At 42.1% G+C, this 19119-nt stretch overlaps 1 protein-coding gene across 1 annotated transcript in view; it reads right to left on the bottom strand.

Moving 5' to 3' along the window:
• AOPEP (aminopeptidase O (putative)) overlaps positions 1 to 19119 on the bottom strand; it is a 384109-nt gene that overhangs the window by 340372 nt on the left and 24618 nt on the right. The window contains exons 2-4 of the mRNA XM_083186692.1: positions 14421 to 15295; positions 13065 to 13231; positions 440 to 596 (exon numbers count right to left, since the gene is read on the bottom strand). Of these exons, the coding sequence (XP_083042818.1) occupies positions 440 to 596; positions 13065 to 13231; positions 14421 to 15196 (1100 nt within the window). The 5' untranslated portion in view covers positions 15197 to 15295. The remainder of the gene's footprint in view (positions 1 to 439; positions 597 to 13064; positions 13232 to 14420; positions 15296 to 19119) is intronic.

Raw genomic sequence — 19119 nt, 5'->3', positions numbered from 1 at the left:
TGTAATGAAACATGGTACAGACCTCTTAGTATTGCATGTCCTCCAACATCTGTTGTCTTCTGAATAGCTCCCGACAGAGGACTCCCTGCACAATTGAGGAGACTCTCCAGAAGATCAATGACTGTCATGGGTGGAAAGGGGCAGTACTGGTAGGCAGTTTCAACTCACTAGCAGACTCGAACAAAATATTCTACAGCTCAGATTACTGGAGCCACTCCTACTTCCAATGATGTAATGTTATGCTTTCCCTGTCCGTGCTGGTCCCCACCTCCTGCACAGGTTCCACAGACCAACTGCCTCAACGGTCACTGTCCACAGTACAGTTTTAAACTTCCTGATTCATGCACATAGTTACCCTCGACTGGGTGTTGGTATATAATACATAATTGTAATTAACATATTGATTAGTAAAAAATGTAAATTAAGTAACACCACCAACCTTTTGTCATCTAAGTTTAATGGCCTCAGATTAGATAAATGAAGTATTTCCATAGAGTTACAGGAATCGTTCTTTGCTTCTGTCCAACTTCCGATGGCAATGGTAAATGTAGAGGCTGGCATAGGCATTGTTACATAGTAGAACCAGCTGTACAGCCCTGGGCATCAACAGAAATAAAATCACAATAAAGAAGGGTTCCAGAAACAGTCCTAATTGATTTGCAAATAAATACACCATCACCTTGTGATCTTGCTAGCACTTCCCCTCTGCAGGTGCCTATTTGACAGGCACTGGGGTTGAGGGGGTGGGGGAAGGCCTGTGTGCCCAGAAACAGGGGTGTGTAACCACCATTTTCTGGGAGGGACAGACTGGGGTCTGCGTTTTAGATGCCGGCTTCCTGGCCTTGCAGCAATTGCTATTGTGGGCCAGCTGAGAAAGCTAGAGATCACTCAGCTGGCTATCTGCTATCTTGCAATGTTGTTGGATCCCAGCTTGCAACGTCAGTTGCAGAGCTGGGATTGCAGCAACATGCAGGAGGCATATTTTCTACTGAGACATCTGTTGCAAGACCCTCCTACATATCACACCGAAATACAATGCTGCTTACATGCCAATCATTGTTTCTGGATGTCCACTAATAACACTCGCTTACAAATGAATTGTTTGCTTATTGGCTTGTATTCACAATATTAGGCAGGGGAATTAGTGCTATGCAGCTACAAATGTGATTATTAATCATGATGACATGCTACACTGAAAGTTATACGGCACCAATGCTTGCATAAACTCATAAGTAATGGACAATAGTTAGGGCAATAGTCTAATTGACTCCCATCAGTCTGTTGAACAGTGAGAAAGTCTCTGTAAATAGACCCTTAAAATTGCCATTTAATGAAAAACATAACAAGGGCTGTTGAACTCAGAAGTCTACCTGAAAAAATATGGGTGTCTGTGATGTGAAGAACTACTGCACACACTTACTGTTTACATATTCATACGAATTCCATTGCATCAATTAGGAAAAGTATTATGAGTCACATGGCCTCAAGAAATAACTACAAAATTTTTTGCAGGCAATCAAAAGAATGTCGGATTTTAACATTAGAACAGGCTCAGACAAAACCAGTTGGTATGTCTGTGTATTTTTGCATTAAACTACAATGATTGCCATGGCAACAATGTGTTACCATTTTCGAGAGATTATAGCTCAAGATAATTTGGACACACACATCATACCCTCCAACATGACCCATTCCATTAGGTACAAAATGCTCTGTTCCTGGACTTCCTTACCAGTGGCAATTACAGAGGTGGGGCTGCTGCACAGTCCAAAATTCAAAGAGGGGGGTCACATCAACTGTCAGTGAGTCCAGGACAGTGATGTTTGGGGTGGCAGTAGGTGTGGCTCCCCTCTTTGAATATTGGACTGTGCTGCAGCCTCACATCTGCAACTGCCACTGGCAGGGAAGTCCAGAAACAGAGAATTTTGTACTTAATGGAATGGGTCATGTTGGAGGGTATGACACATGCCCTGAAAACATGGGGCGAAGGGTGCAGTGTGCTGAGGGATCTAGTTAAGCACAGAACGCTCACCGCACAGCTCTGTGTGCAGGCCGATCTGCCATGTCCAGTGTTCTCAGTTGAGAGATCACTGGGGATGACTAGATTTATACTGCATGCAGCATAAATCTAGTCATGCGATAGCAACACGTGGGACCGTGTAATCGCCATCACCCGGGCCATACACACGGAACAATCAGTGCTACATTTCTGAAAGATCGTGACAGATTGCTTAAAAATGGGGCTGTAGTCGTGTGTATGGCCTTGTAAACAAACTACAAACTGATTTAGGTGCAGGCAATAAGCTTGTGCTGTGAGGTGACCACACATTGACCAATAAAAGAATGCAGATCTGTAGAGTAAGTGAAAGCCATGCATGGAACCTCTCCCCTAGGGATGGACACCGGAAGCTGATGGTTAGCAATAATCAATGTTCCCAATCTGATGCTCATAATTTTTCCATCAAATTACGGATATCTGATTGTTGCCAGCCATCGGACTTTACTTCCTGATGTCCATCCGATGGCTGACAGCTTGTACACCTGTAAGTGATGTTCGCTTATCGGATTTGTTTTTGCTTGCTTCAGGCAGACAAAACCAAATCCCCAATGAGTAACCATTTTTTCCATGATAGCTGACGTGAAAACACATAGGTCCCCTTAGCCCAAAACATGGCGAGTAAAGTGATCCATGTGAGGGGGCAAAATACCCTACTTGGGGGACCTTGTGTTCAAGTGTCAACATTGACACCCAAAAACTTGAAAAACTCATGTCAATCTTTTCTATGTCAACTTTTTGCCTGTGTCGATATTGTACACGTAAGTGTACTCATTTTACCTGAATTGCTAAAATGAATAGTATTATGCCAAAACAGGAGTAATTACTGTGAGCTTGTATTGGTCATAAGCGAAGGTTGCTTTACATATGGTAGACTTTAACTTGCTTCTGGACTTCAGTATGCAAAAATCTACCACAGCACTGCAGAATTAATCAGCAGCATCATCTGTCACTTACAATTAGTTGCAAAGCAGCCAGAGAAAGTCTTGTCCGAGTAACTCCATAGAGCTTGAGCTAAATTTATTAAAGCCAGATCAGCTGCCAGGTTCTAGAGTACCTTTGAGTGGTTATGTTTATGCATGAAAGTAGTCCAATTTGTTTATTTATTTATTAACAGTTTCTTATACAGCGCATACATATTCTGCAGCATTTTACAGAGAATATCTGAACATTCACAGCAGTCCCTGCCCCAGTGGAGCTTACAATCTATATTCCCTACCACATGTACAAGCACACATTCATTTTAGGGTTAATTTTGTTAGGAACCAAATAACCTTCTACAGGTTGAGTAACATTCATCCAAATTATTCCGAAAACCATACATTCCAGAAAGTGAAAAAAAAAAAGTTTTCTTGCTACTGGGACATCTGTAACAGCACTACTGAGTACGTGATATGTACAGTGGCGTAACAAAAACATTTGCTCCCCCCCGCCGGGACAATTTCGCCCCCCCCCCCCCCCCCGGGACAATTTCGCCGCCGCCCCCCGTTAAAAGAAAAGACCTCCCGGGAGCTGGCAGGGGGGTCCATGCGGCGCGGGGGTACCTGTGGTGAGGGAGAGCCTGGAGGTCCCTGCGGCGCTGAGTATGACGATGCTCGGGTCCCTGCAGTGAAGTGGAAACAACGCACTACCGCCGCCCGGCAGCGCGGGAAGCGCTTCTAACTTTGAAAACGCTGGCCGCACACTGATTGGCTGAATCTCAGCCAATCAGCATGCGCCCAGTGTTTTCAAAGTCAGAAGCGCTTCCCGCGTGGCCACACGGCGGTAGCGTGTTGTTTCCACTTCACTGCAGGGACCCAGGCATCGTCATACTCAGCGCCGCAGGGACCTCCAGGCTCTCCATGACCACAGGTACCCCGGCGCCGCACGGACCCCCCTGCCAGCTCCCCACTGCACCCACAAGCAGTGGGGAGCTGGCGGAGAAACAATAGCGCCTGCAGACCCAGGCACCACCCCGCCACCGCGGGGGCTGCGGCCCCATAGTTACGCCACTGGATATGTAACTGTCACTATATATATGTGCAAGAAATTATTGCTTGGCACTCAAATTCAGTATCTGAGATTGTACACAAACTTTGCTTCATGTTTTGAAACCTTGTTTTATGCACAAATAAAATATATTTGTGTGTATTTTATGTAATTGATGTGCTTGTACAACATAAATGCAAGATACATCATTGAAATATAAAAATATTCTAAAATACGGAATAATCCATTATCCAAAATTCTTCTGGTCCCAAGCATTTTGGATAAGGGATACTCTACCTGTAGTATGTTTTTGAATTGTGGGAGTAAACCGGAGTACCCGGAGGAAACCCACGCAAGCAGGAGAATATACAAACTCCGCACAGTTGGGGCCATGGTTGGAATTGAACCCATGACCTCAGCGCTGTGAGGCAGTAATGCTAACCATTACACCATCCGTACTGCACCAATTAGCCACAATTACCATATCTCTAACTTTTGCTAGCATCACTGTGAGGGGAAATTGAAAATGAGGGAATATTACTGCATTCAACATTGGTTCCCAAAACTGTGTGCCTAAACACCCTGGGTTACCACAAGGTTTTTGGGTCATCTGATGTCAAATCCTCACAGCTTCCGAGTCGACCATCTCAGATTTTCATGAAATTTGGTAAGAAGATAGACGACAAAGTTTCTTTCATGTGCAAAATTTTAGCCCTCAGTGATACACAAAGTGATCATTTTTTCAGTTGACATTGTAAGCATGCATTTTACCATTTTTTTCATGTTTGCAACGATGTTACATGAACATTGTGCATCACTGAGGGCTAAAATTTTACATATGAAAGTAACATGGGGGCAGATGTATTAAGCCTTAACAAAAGATAAATGCAAGGGTGATAAAGAGAGATAAATGTCCAGCCAATCACCTGCTAACTGCCATGTTACAGGCTGTGTTTGAAAAAAGTCAGTAAGGAGCTGATTGGCTGGACGTTTATCTCTCCTTATCACCCTTGCGTTTATCTCTTGTTAAGTCTTAATACAGTACATCTGCCCCTTTGTGGTCTATCATCCTACCAAATTTCATGAAAATCTGAGACGGTCCAGTTGAAAAGTTACTTTTTATGTGATGATTGCTTTGGAATGACCCTTTTGCAGCAGTGCTTCGGTTTGATGACCCAGGACCGAATCAAATTATTTATGGTAAAGTGATAGACCCATTCAGTACTAGTGGATGCCAATCATAAAACATGTGGACAATCAGAAGCACAACACCACATAGCTGATCTTAAGAATGACAGGTGAGCAAAATGTATGTCATTTTATATCTTTTCCCCAAAATGTATAAATAAAAAAACTTATGCTGGGGTACCATGATAAAAATTCTAATACTCAAGGGTGCCATGACTTAAAAGTGGCTTTAATTGCTGTTCAACAATGCTTATGTTTTGTGCACATAAATTATACCAACTAAAAAATGTTCCAATTGTGTAAGCAATGTAGATCCATCATATCGAACCACCTGGTCATTAGAGGTTAGTATGCTAGGTAACTTATTTGTAAAACCAATATATGACATTAACAAATATAAAACATTTATATAGAGGATTTTTAAGAAGTCATGGTGGGATATTAAGGTAGAGAAAGTTTGTATACCTTTGCAAACAATCCACTGATACTCAAGCAAATACAACTGAGGGTTTAGCTAAGTACCGTACCCACCTTAATACATAACACGTTATGCAAATTGGTTGGTACCAGCTTAAAAAAAGGCCATCAATGCTGAATTCTTTCTTTTCTCCAGATACATTAATTTGAATTCCCATGTACAGATAACAGCAGCATAAAGCAGAACTGATGCAAGGGGTGCCATTGCTAAGGGGCCTGGATGTAGGTTATAAAATTGCATATCGATTTTCTCAGAATGGCCTGCTTAGAAATGGGGCGTGGTCCATTGCCCAATCTGTATTGTGTGACATTACATTTTCAGTGAGAGGTGTATGTAGTGGATGTTATATGGCAAAGGGGGCACTGCAATTTGGCATAATTTGAACTGGAGGCCACTGTAATGTGGCACAATTTGTGCTGGAGGGCATTGTAACATCTGCTCCTTGTAATATGCATAATATGAACTGGGGACATTGTATGTTATAATGTGAAATGGGGATATTGTGCGGCATGTGTACTAGCAGCCCTATTATGTGACATCATTTAAACTATGGAACTACAGTAAGATGGTTCATAGAATAAGCTAGAGCACTACTATGGGGCATAAAAATTAAAAACTGTTGTGGAGAGGTGCCTGCAAGAATCATTGGGTTGGGGACAGGGGCCCCTTCAATATGTTGCTATGGGGCCTACTAAGTTCTGGTTATGCCCCTGACTGCAAGAGTCTCATGGCACCCCAGGGTGACTAGGCACACAGGGGCAGGTGTAATAAGCAGTGATAAGGGAGAAGTAAGCCAGAGGAAGTAACACCTATCATTTGCATAATATTAAATTATACAGAGTAGTTTATTGGTTGCAATGTGCCACTTCTCCTCTGGATCATTTCTCCTCCCTTATCACGGCTTCATACAGATGGAGCAGGGATCAGCCTTGCAGGAGATGGTGGAAGAATCGCCATCCGCCATCCCCCGCCAGCCGTCATTGCCGCCATCTGTTCTGTGAAAGGAGACGCGCGCGCACGAGATGCGTGCGCATCCCCTTCCGATGGTGCTTCCCCCGGCTTGTCGGCGGTCACCCCACCGCCTTCCCGCTGTCCTACTTAACCCTGTCCATCTCCCTGAAGCGGAGACGGACAGGGTTCCCATCGCCCCGCCGCCCGGAAACTGAGACGCGCGTGCGTGTGAGACGCACGGGCGTCTCAGTTAGATTTTCAGATGGAGCGCCTCGCCGCTGACGGATCGCCAGCGGAAGCAATCTGGCGATTCGCCAGCAAGAGGTAGGCTAGCTCCATCTGTACATCTACCCCACAGTATGGTAAACACTGCCATAGAGTATTGTATGTATATATTTATTTATAACAAAAAGCACTACTACTGTACTAATTATATGTTAAGCTGGCCATGCATCTACATATTTACTGTCCGATCTGGCTGGTTGGAACAAAAACCTGGTAATATCTGAATGACTGTTTGTCAGTTTTCCAGCATTTCGAAGCAAATCGTCAACTGTCAATTTCTCTTGACCATTACCAGGTTTTTGTTCCAACCAGCCAGATCTGACAATAATTCTGTAGATGTATGGTGCTTTTGGACTGAAACAAAAAAGTAAATTCACTCCTTTTTAGGTAAGTTTAAACATTTATAAATATATAAAAAATATATATACAGGTTGAGTATCCCTTATCCAAAATGCTCGGGACCAGGAGAATTTTGGATAATGGATTATTCCGTATTTCGGAATATTTTAATATTTCAATTATGTATTTTGAAGTATCTTGCATTTATGCTGTATAAACATATCAACCACATAAAATGCACACAAATATATTTTATTTGTTCAAAAAACAAGGTTTCAAAAAAAATCTAAAATTGTGTACTATCTCAGATATTGAATTTGAATGCCAAGCAATCATTTTCTTGTACATATAGTACCAGTGACATATCATGTCCTCAGTAGTGCTTTTACAAATGTCCCGGTGAGTTTTTTGCAAAAAAAACACTTCACTTTCTGGAATGTATGGTTTTCGGAATAATTCGGATAATGGATATTCGGATACGGGATACTCATTCAGTATATATACAGACATTTCTCACTTAACAACCTACATGTTTAACAACCACTCAGACTTACAACCTGGCCTTCTTTTATCGACCACAATGCGACTGCTCAAACTTACGACTCCGCCATTGCGTCCTGCCTACCCATTCATTCTTACGACCTGCCCAGACTGTTTAGTGACCCATGCTGCACACGTTTTGCAGCGTCTCTGTGACATGTCAGAAAATAGGAGGATAGGAGGAGTATGACTTTTCTTTATTTAGAAGTGTTCTGTACTTGTATTATTTATTTTTTATACATGTTAGTTTAACAACCAATTCGTTTAACAACCGAGTCCTAGGAATGGAACCCAGTCGTTAAGTGAGGAATGTCTGTATAAAATCAATCCACCGGCCGGTAGCACAAAACATAAAATCAAATTGGATAAAACAAAGACCAACAATATATAATATACTATATAGATAATACTTCTGTGTATGATGACTATCTAGTCAACAACTACGATAGATATTAGTAGCTGTTCATATAGCTATATGGATGGAACATGTGTAATTTCCATAAAATATTTTAGCACATGATATCCAGGCTCAGCAATCATAGAGCAGTTAGTTGTTAGTATTTTTATCCCATGCTAGGCATACAGAGCCATAGTTCTTTTCTTAGCAATATTTAGAATATAATTGCCTTTTTGCACAATTAAAAAGTGGTATTCTGTATTAGAAAGATGAAAGCAGAGTAAGGGGGGTATGCAATCTGCTGCCGCTATTTCCGACGGGGGGAAATTTTGGCGGCTCCCTATTCATTGCTGTCTTTAGTGACAGCATTAAAGCGGGATCACGGCAGAACGGGCCTGACTTTAGAAGCTGTCGGGCCTGTTCTGCTGGAATGGCCGTGGAATGTCATGATTCCGGCTGCAGATCGCAAATCCATGCCCGTTTTTGCAGCCACACCTCCTTTGCCCCGATCGACATTGAATTCCGCCTGTCATTCTGCAGTGGATGAGACCACAAATGGGCCAGGATCACAGCTGTTGGGAGGAATCAACAGCTGTGATCCTGGATTGCATACCCCCCTTAGTTGCATAATGTCACCCTCCCAAGGAGCGGCTGGTTAGTAAGCTTTATTCTAAGCAGCAGTTAGATGGCAATATGTGCAGATTAGCCAGGAAGCAAAGATTATACTTAGACTCCGCTGCCTGGGATTTGTAGTCCACTGGAGGATGGTCTCTCACACCATAAGCTGTTTCCCGGCTGTTGGTGCCTCCTATTTGTACAGCATTCTCAGCCGGCACTCCCTTGCTTGAGTGTGTAATATGCGCCCGGTGCCTTCCCAAGCACAATCCCTGGACAGGATTGGCAAATATGTACTGGTCCAACGGCGGCACTCAGACGACTGAAATGAACAGAGACCACACACAGGGTTCAAGATCCTTTGAGATTTAATCTCGTCATCAGGATAACCATACACTTGTGTGTAAAGTGTATGGTTATCCTGATGACGAGATTAAATCTCGAAAGATCTTGAACCCTGTGTGTGGTCTCTGTACATTTCAGTCGTCTGAGTGCTGCCTTTGGACCAGTATATATATATATATACATATATATATATATATATATATATTTATACATTAAGAAATGTTTAAATTTACCTAAAAAGGAGTGAATTTGCTTTTTGTTTCAGTCCAAAAGCGCTGTTTAAACTACAAACTATTTCTTCTTTAAAAGGGTGGCGTATCCCTTTAAAACAGCAGCAGGTTGCACCAAAACTTGGTTTTGTGCGCTGAGTTTATACATTTCTTTCCTATGTAGATGTATGGCCAGCTTAATGCTAATTTATGTAAATAAGGTAACAGTCACCTTATACAGTTTGTACACTTTTGTTTCACTGTTATTTTGAAGGAAATATGTTTAGGTCATGTACTGCATCCATTTCCCATTTCATGAAATAAGCCCGCCAGTCAACAAAATGATCTTTTATATTTAGATATCGTCAGCAGCATATTTGTCTTTAAATCATTCATTGTAGACAATTTGTTAGTCATTTTAGTGTGCATTTCCCAGTTGTGATAATTTCCTAGGAAACCACAAAGCATCTCTACTGCTCAAGAAATCCCCTTTGTTCATGCTGTGAGACAGGACTCGAGCATTCCAACACACCAAAAAATACAGCACTTTTCTGATTTCATGAGCACAGTATCATACACAATGTACGTCTGTAGCGAAGGAATACAGAGGTGTACAGGATGGGTGGGACCATGTGAACTGAAGTTTAAATGAGCTAATCTGTTTTAAGTAAATATGTTCCATTTTTTTCCTCACTTGGAGGTGGAAAGGGCTGTGGAAAATCTAAAATTACTTTATAATTGCTGAACTACAAAATGAGTCATTCAGAAATAATGAATAGAAAATCAGTGCCCTTTACACCAGCAGCTCTGCCATTAGGCACAAATGACTAACTTGGAGTCTGGTGCTGCCAACAACTTGGAATATCATTGTCACTTTGATGTGTTGTCAGATTGTCAAATGATCCTTTCATATTCCTTAGGTTAGAAATCCTAAAATAAACAATCCATCACATCTTTACCTCTAAAATGTAACTTTGTTTTCATTCTAATTTTAACATCCAAGTTAATTGGAGCACATTGACAACTCTAATAAGTTAATTTGATAGGGCATTTAAAGGAACTTCAGAAATGGGGAAATAATAAACCTACCTACTAATGTGTTTACATATAATAACAGGCATTTACTTCAGTACTAGCAAAACCGCTCAAAAACAGTAGGAACAAACGAAGATGGGTGACGATGTTATGCTTTATGGACAAAAATCAAGCAAAGGAGTCCCTAGAGTTTTAGGGCTATGCTGTGAGGGAAGCGGTCAGACCGACAGTCATTAGGTCGACCCCGGAAGGTCGACTGTCCCCAGGGTCGACAGGGTTAAAGGTCGACATGGCTCAAGGTCGACATGGCTCAAGGTCGACATGACTTAAGGTCGACATTCATTAGGTCGACATGAGTTTTTCGCTGTTTTTTTACCCGAATGTCGACACAGTAGACATGGACACAGTTGGAGTTGAACCGCAGCCCCTCGCATCGCTCGCCATGCTTCGGGCACGGTGCCTCGCTGCGCTCGGCACACTATTTTATTCTCCCACCACGCCCTAGTGGATGGTAGGGCAGGAAATACCGCCTGTCGGCACATGTCGGCTCAAAAAACAGTGATAAACTCATGTCGACCTAAAACCACATCGACCTTGGCCCATGTCGACCTTAAGTCATGTCGACCTTGAGCCATGTCGACCTTTAACCCTGTCAACCTTGGGGACAGTCGACCTTCCGGGGTCGACCTAAGTCTGGTCTGACAGATGACCGTTTCCTGCTGTGAGGTGGGGATTAGGTTGTATAGGGTTAGTTCAGTTTAGCACCCCTGTCAGGATTTTAGGTAGTCAGTATGCCTTTTCTCACTCAACAAATTTTGGATTTCTGAATATTTTTTTATATTGAATTTTTGGATATGGGAGACTCAACCTATATGTCAATCGATCAAGACCTAACAATAATAATGAGCCCTAGCAATTCAAGACTTGTGCTAATTAAAGCGGCGTATTGAGGCTAGGGGGGAAATTTACTAAAGGAAATTTGTAAAAAATAGGTGTATTTGTATCCAGAAATACACTTATTTTTTACATTTACTATTCCGAAAATACGGAAATTCGTATTCATAGCACATCAATACGACTACGAATTGCTGTATTTTCGTGATAGTAAATGTCAAAAATAAGTGTATTTCAAGATACAAATACACCTATTTTTTTTACAAATTTCCTTTAGTAAATTTCCCCCTAGATGTTTGCATCAATGTACTAAATGTAAACAAGAAAGAGGTACTACAATGCACCCCAAGCACTAAAGGGCTGGGCTGTAGAGTTTGGTGCTGCACCAGGTATGTGGCCTAATCAGGGAACATGGCCACACACACTACAATAAAGTAGTTAGTCAATAAAAAATTGTATGGCCCCACGTGTGCCATGAGAGGGGTGTGGTACCGATCTGGTCGGCACCATCTTCCCAGTGATATTCAGTAATATGGAGCATGTGTGTAAAGCTTTGCTTTAACTATGCGGCATGACAATCAACATTTTTAATCAGGATTTTCTAAATATTGTTCAAGTAAAAAGATATACAGTATTCTCACAGTTTGACTGTTTCTCTTGCCAGGATATGGACCCCCACCTAGCGTGACGTAGAAAGCACTGTGATAGCGTAACTCTAAAGCTGGGCATACATCAAGGCGATTTGGTCCGATATCGGCCGATTGCGACCAATCGGCCTGTTAAATCGGACCAAATTGCATCTCCCTGACATGTAGTTGGGTCCGATGCGCGGTCCCGTGCGCATCGGATCTGACTAGGTGGTCGGACCGGCAGGCCGTCCGACCACCCGTTCTGGGACGGGCGCTAAGCAGGGACGCATGTGATCCATCACAACGGATCGCATGTGTCCTTGCAGCCGGAAGGTCCCGACGGCTTGCAGTCCATCGGGTGTCCGTACACTGCTGCGAGACGTCGCAGGCAGTGTATGGGCACCTTAAGGGCGTGATGTACTAAGCCTTGAAAACTGATAAAATGGAGGGGGATAAACCACCAACCAAACAGCTCCCGTCTGTTATTTTTCAAACACAGTCTGTAACATGGCAGTTAGTAGGTGATTGGCTGGTGGCTTATCACTCTCCATTTTATCACTTTTCAAGCTAAGTACATCTGGCCCTAAGTGCACAATGTGCATGTGCAGCCTTGTCTGTTGAATGCATCAACACGGACTGCCAGAAATGGAAACACTACTTCATAGGCACGATTATCTGGAGATGATATTACCTATTGGGGCCAAGCATGTGCAACTTGGTAAATCTGTCAGCACTAAAGTCCCAAAATAAACCCATGGGGGCTACAATTATGGAGCAAATGGAGAGACCATGGAAAATATCTGCAGTGATCACTCCATTGTACATCTCGGGGATGCTTAATTCAATGTATTGGGGTAACAACATCCCATTTTCAAGGTGCGGAATGATCTCCATTCTGCATCTTGAAAACGGGGTGTTCTTACCCCGAAACGTTGATATTTGATACACTTTTCTCATTTATAAAAGTTGTTGATTTGTACAAAAGCCTCTAAGTGCCGCCATCTCTATCCGAATATCTCCACTTATTGGAAGGCACCTGAGCAGTTGCAGCTAGGATGAGTGGCAGTCCCCCCATATATATACACATACACACATATGCATTCCTTTGAAAGTAGAAAGTAGGAATGTTACCTACCTTGACCACAATCATTTGGAACAGCAACATTTTCACCACTCATTAGTACAATGAAGTTCTTTGCAGCCAGGACACTTGCATGCCACGTTGACATTGCTACTGGTGGTTCTTGGCATGGAAAAAGGGCCCGGTTGTTAATTGGAGACCCAAATGTATAAACACAAGGCCTAGTTTGAAAAGAAAATAACGGATATTAAAGAGCAAAATATGACAGTTAAATATTGTTAATTTTACATTAGTGTTTTCTAAAAATAATTTATTCATTTTGAATGGCTTTATACCTGAGCAGACACTGTGGCCTAAAGTGCTGAAAATCTGTAATGCCTTCCTACAACTATAACTGGCATTAGAGGTATGATTGTGGCATGAATGGAAGCCAGCTCACATTTTGAATTGGGGCCATTACTCATGACCGTGCATTAATAATATATTTACATAGCAAAATAACATTACATGCACAGTCTTCACTCATTACAACATACAAAGTACAATAGCATACGAAATGTCCAATGAAATCTCATAAAGTGAAGAAGCCAACCATGGAAGGCAAAGTGTGTAAAGGTGCATGCACATGGTGCAATTTTAGCACAAATCGCACAGCGTGTAAACAACTTTCAATGGTGATGTGCAGCCCTGTGGGATCGGCATCGTAACAAAAAATAGCAAGTTTTGCCTATATTGTATACAGTCTAGTGTTCTAGTATAGTCAAAATCAATAATAGTCAAAGATTGTAGGGTTCTGGGCTCCAGGGAAATTGCATAGTCTAAATCATACATAGCTAGAATCTCACCATGTGTACGCACCTTTAGTATAGTATAAATAGAGAATTACAACTAGTCTGTATAAAGAATTTCCAGCCTCCTAACCCTGTGTAGAAAGTCTGCAGCCTAAAGCAAAAGGCGTCAAACGTGTTGTTTACTGGGACAAAATTTGTTCTAAAAAAACAAAAACCCCAGGTGTACAACACCTATGCTACCTACACCATAGATGTTCATGTAACAAACTAAGAATTTCAGACAACTATTCATCTGCCAATCTACAAGTACAAACAGTCTATTGAATTGCGAGCTAGATTTCATGCAGTACTTGTCTCTTAAATTGTTACGTCTGAATAGAGAGGGGAGGCAAATCAGTGCCTTTGATCCGAGCTTAGGAACTGTAATCCTGTTACAGCCCAACGTGCTATAAATTTGACCTTCTTTACTGTGATCTGGATTTTAAGCAAGGCATAAAAGGGATGCAAAGCATATTTACAGTGTCTTAATGGCAACTGAATCCACCGGTATTAGATGTCTCATACTTATATCTGTATAACCTGACAGTAGCTGGTAATTCCTTTTTCTCCAAATACTAACCTTCCACTTTGGTCTTTAGTCCACTTCACTGACCTCCCATTTGTTGTTGTTTTATACCGTATCCTTATTGCTGAAGGGAAGGCAGCTGGAACTTTTACTCCAGATTTGATAATCTTCAAGCTCCATGTGTCAGTTAAAAACCTGAGCTCTCCACATCCTGGTGCCTGGCTACAGCGCATGTAATAGGATAGTTGTTCCTTCCATCGGCTCGTAGGTAAAGACACTAGTTCAGGTGGGATTTGATGGTTGAGAGTTAACTGCTGCTCATATTCATGACTTGGCTGGATATAACTCATGAATTTTTCATCACCTGGCACATCAGTGACATCCACCTCTTCGACCTTTAACACAGATAAATCACAGCAGTCCAACACTAGAACAAAATCCTCACTCCCATGATTCTCTCTGTCACAGCAGTTCTCTGAACTAGTACTCCCAGAAGTCTGCTTACTGTTGCTATGGTGATCACACTTATCGGAACTATCTCCTTCACCTACAGCACACAAAGTGCAGTCTTTAATTTTATTCTGTGATGAGCATATTCTTACATTTGATACAATAGCTTCATGTGATTGTTCTCCAAAGTTTCCATCGGGCTGTGGAGAGCAAATCATTCCAGCAGCCTTTTCTTCTTCATGGTTGTGTTGAAGAAATAAAACAATGTTGCCTGTTATAGTCTGACTGTCAAAACTTACATCAAGGTCCAGTGCATAATGCTTCACAAGAATGTGACTCGTGTTGGACATCAGTGGTAAATCATCTGCCTTTTCCTCCATAATCGGTTGTATAGAACCCTGCTTGCAGCTCGAATAGAGTGACTATCGATAGTACAATTGTACTGTTTCCTGTTGTACTGTTTCCTGTTGTACTGTTTCCTGCAACAACAACAAAAATAATAAACATTACTACATTTTAAGAGAAATAAGTGATTGTCGATGTCTAAAATAAAGAGAGAGAGGTAATGTATCAGCCAATCAGCTCCTAACTGTAATTTTTGAAATAAATACTGAACATGGAAGTTAGGAACTGGAATCCAGTTACAGTCCAACAGGCTATAAATCTGGTAGCTCATCTGCCTACACTTTATCACTCTTCAAGTCCACCTGGGGCGACCCAGCTCTTTTGCTGAGCGACGTGCTTCAGCACAATCACTCAGCACACATCGCGGTGCGCCTCACGATGCTGTGTGCTGAGCGATTGGGCCTTTGCCTATTTTGAATAGGCAACGCCCGTGATCTAGGTGCAGGGGCCGAGCATCACCATCGCTGCAGGGCATACACAAGGAGCGATCAGTGCACAATTTCTTAGTCTTCTAGTCAAATCACTTAGAGAAGGGACTGAAATCACCCCATGTGCCCATATGTATGCCTCTTAAGTGGCAGATTTATTAGGCCTGGTGAATTGATATCAACCAATCGACTCCTAACTGCTATTGGAGGCTGATTGGCCAGTGATAAAATACCAGCCACTTTATCACTTCATCTGGTTACATAAATCTGCCCCTCGGTGAGGTTAGGTGAAAAAATAAGCTAATCATTTGTGACACATGAATTCCTTCACACATTTTATTTAATTTAGATAAATTTTGTGTACTCATGGGAATACAACTCATCAATTCAACAGGAATCAGTGATACTGCATGACAGAGGCATGAGATGCGTTATTTCCGAAAGTTGAGCATGGCAAAAACAGATACAGCAGCTAATACTGTAAATGTTCCTTTAAATATCTTGTTTCCAGACCACAATGTGGTCTCTTTTTCAAGGCATCTTGAAAAAGAGAGCATTGTGGTCTGTAAACGTGTTGGCCGTGGAGTGAAGGGGTGATCACACTGGACTACCACTGGGAGAGGCTGCTGGGACGCCTGGTATAAAACATCTGCCTATTTGTCTGCATTTGTTTTGTAGACATCTAAACTCGGTGAGAGTCTGCTATTTATCATCTTATTGCTTGTGTTTTAAATATGTGAATAAAGCGGTATTACACCATACCAGCTTTCTTTTTTCTATATGTGCAAGTGGAATTGAATAATCGGGTGCTTTGACGGTGACGAGACCGCTCTTCCCCCCCCCCCCCCGGCTATCCTTGGTCTACCCTTAAAAGTAGATCAAACCAGAGGGTGCGAGTCCACTTTTTATGAGAGTGTTTTATTGTGCATTTCTTAAAACTATATTACACCATTGTGGTATTATTTTTTTTTTATCTTTTGGGTACTCATCACAGAATATATTCAGGATCAGCGCCTAAGGACACTGTCGGTATTCTTTCTTTCAACATAGGGATAAGTCGACATGGGTCAAGGTCGACAGGTCATTAGGTCGACACAAGCATTAGGTCAACAGTGTCTAGGTCGACAAACAAAAGGTCCACATGGGGTTTTTCACAGTTTTTTGAGCCGACATTTGCAGACAGGCGGTATTTCATATAGAAAGAACCACTAGGAGAGAGGAAATATATTGCGCTGCTGAATATAATAAATCACCACAATTTGGAATAAAAATATATAATATATATAATATTGGCTGTAATAAAATGAATGACGGACACACTGATTGTTTTGTAAATTTATATAGAAACCATTATAAAAATTAAAAAATAATACATTTAATTACATACAAGAATGGACAATACATACAATTATAAATCTAATATATAGATGTATAGATAAAAGCCAATTTAACTGCTGAACTGGGATCCCGATCTTATAATATAGCTTAGCAGCACCTGTTGCCAAATTATGGTGCCAATATTTGTTCTCCAATAAATGTCCGTTTAGGTGAAACAGTACATAAAGGGCAGTGGTATTTTGTCCACCTCTAAGTAAGGCTGACCTTCCCAATTAATACTGTTGGTATAGTATATATTTATTGCGTGGCCATTCTTATTCCAAATTGTGGTGATTTATTATATTCAGCAGCGCAATACACCTTTATTTCCTCTCTCCTAGTGGTTCTTTCTATATTGTTTAGTGTGAGTCTGGGCGGACTCATCAAGGTGTCTGCTGCAGCTGACTATATACAGATTAAAATACACTACCAAGCGCCAGGCATTGTAGCCCGGAGAGGTTCAGTACAGACCCACTCCGGACTATAAATCCACGTGTAGGCGGTATTTCATGTTCTCTCTGAGAGACCTTACTGCAATCTGGTCTTTCATGCCAATCCAATCTGCTACTTGTCAATTTAAACACTTCCTAACACCTTAGAGCAGTGTCTTTTCAGCTTGTCAGTGAATTGCTCACTGGACTTCTGATCAAGTTAAATGATCCTCTGCTGTGGTGACTTTTGACTCATAGGGGGACATTTACTAAGAATACGATTGTTCGTATCCGTTTTTTTTAAAGGAATGAATACAACTGCATACGGCTGTATTAGCCGTATGCAAATTCATATTCCGGAGGGGAATTTACAAAGCAGTTAAATTTTGTAATCCCCGATGTCCTATTCATTCATATGAATTCGTATTAGCGGCCGTATATACGGCCGCTAATACAAATTCATATAGGCAGTCTGCACGGATTAGTCAGATCCGTGCAGGCTGCAGTGTGTAAAAAAATTAGAAAATAAATAAATAAAATAAAAAACGGAGTGGGGTCCCCCCCAATGGCCATAACCAGCACCAGGCTCAAAGAGCCGGGCTGCTTTTAAAAAAATCAGGGGAAAAAAATGCGTAGAGCTCCACTGCCTTTTTAAAACCAGCCCCAGGCTCCAGGGCCGGGTCTGGTTCTCAAAATACGGGGGACAAAATAAATAGGGGTCCCCCATATTTTAAGAACCAGCCCCAGGCCCAACCAGCCAGCAGGGTAATGTCACAGCCGGGGGACACTTATTATATAAGGTCCCGCGGCCAAAAAATTATCCCTACTGACCAGTCAGCCTGGGCAAGCGTCCTGGGGGAGTGGGGAACCCCCAACAAAGGGATCCCCCACCTCCAGAACTTACCTGACCAGGCTGAAGCCTGGTGCTGTCCCCGGTACCCCTGGGCTTTGGGTACTGGGCTGATTCCAGTGTAAAAAATAGAATAAACCATTGGGTTTTGCTGTGGAACTATGAGTCCCAGCAAGCCTGGGTCACATACTGGGACTTGGAGAACCACGAGTCCCAGCATGCGGCCCATTAATGGGCTTGCTGTGACTTTTAGTTCCACAGCAAAACCAATAGTTAAATAAAATCACACTGACACATAAGTAAAATAAAACTTTAATACATACATAGCCCATACATACTGATACTTACCTATCTTAAGCCTTTAGGTATCCCTCGGTCCGGGTCCGGTGTCGGCGTCCAGGGGACCTGTGGAAGCAAATTATACTTCCAAGTCTCCTCCGGCGAAGATATGTCCTCTTCTCTCCTGAAGTAGTCCGGGTCTTCAGAAAACAAAAAAAACTTAAGTGTCCCGGTACCCTGTCGCGAACTAACAGGAGAGACACTGAAGGTTCATCTTTAGCGCCTCTCCTCCGAAAGATTCTATTGGCCGCCTAGCGTCCAATCAGGAGCCGAAATTCGATGTGAAAAGGTTGAGTGTTAACACAATGTTTACTAAAAAGGGGTGATTGTTTAATCTGAAAAACCCGTAGAGAGTCTGTCATGGACATTAGACACTAAGGGCCTGATTCGGAGTTGCACGCAATGCCAATATGCACAAGGTGTGGTTACATTTTAAGAACCACATGTATCAGGCTCACACTGCGCATGCACCC

Source organism: Crinia signifera, chromosome 1, assembly GCF_055691185.1.
Source record: "Crinia signifera chromosome 1, ASM5569118v1, whole genome shotgun sequence".
In the NCBI taxonomy this organism is placed as follows: Eukaryota; Metazoa; Chordata; class Amphibia; order Anura; family Myobatrachidae; genus Crinia; species Crinia signifera.
The sequence above is the reverse complement of the archived record's forward strand: the minus strand, read 5'-3'. Positions and strand labels throughout refer to the sequence as shown.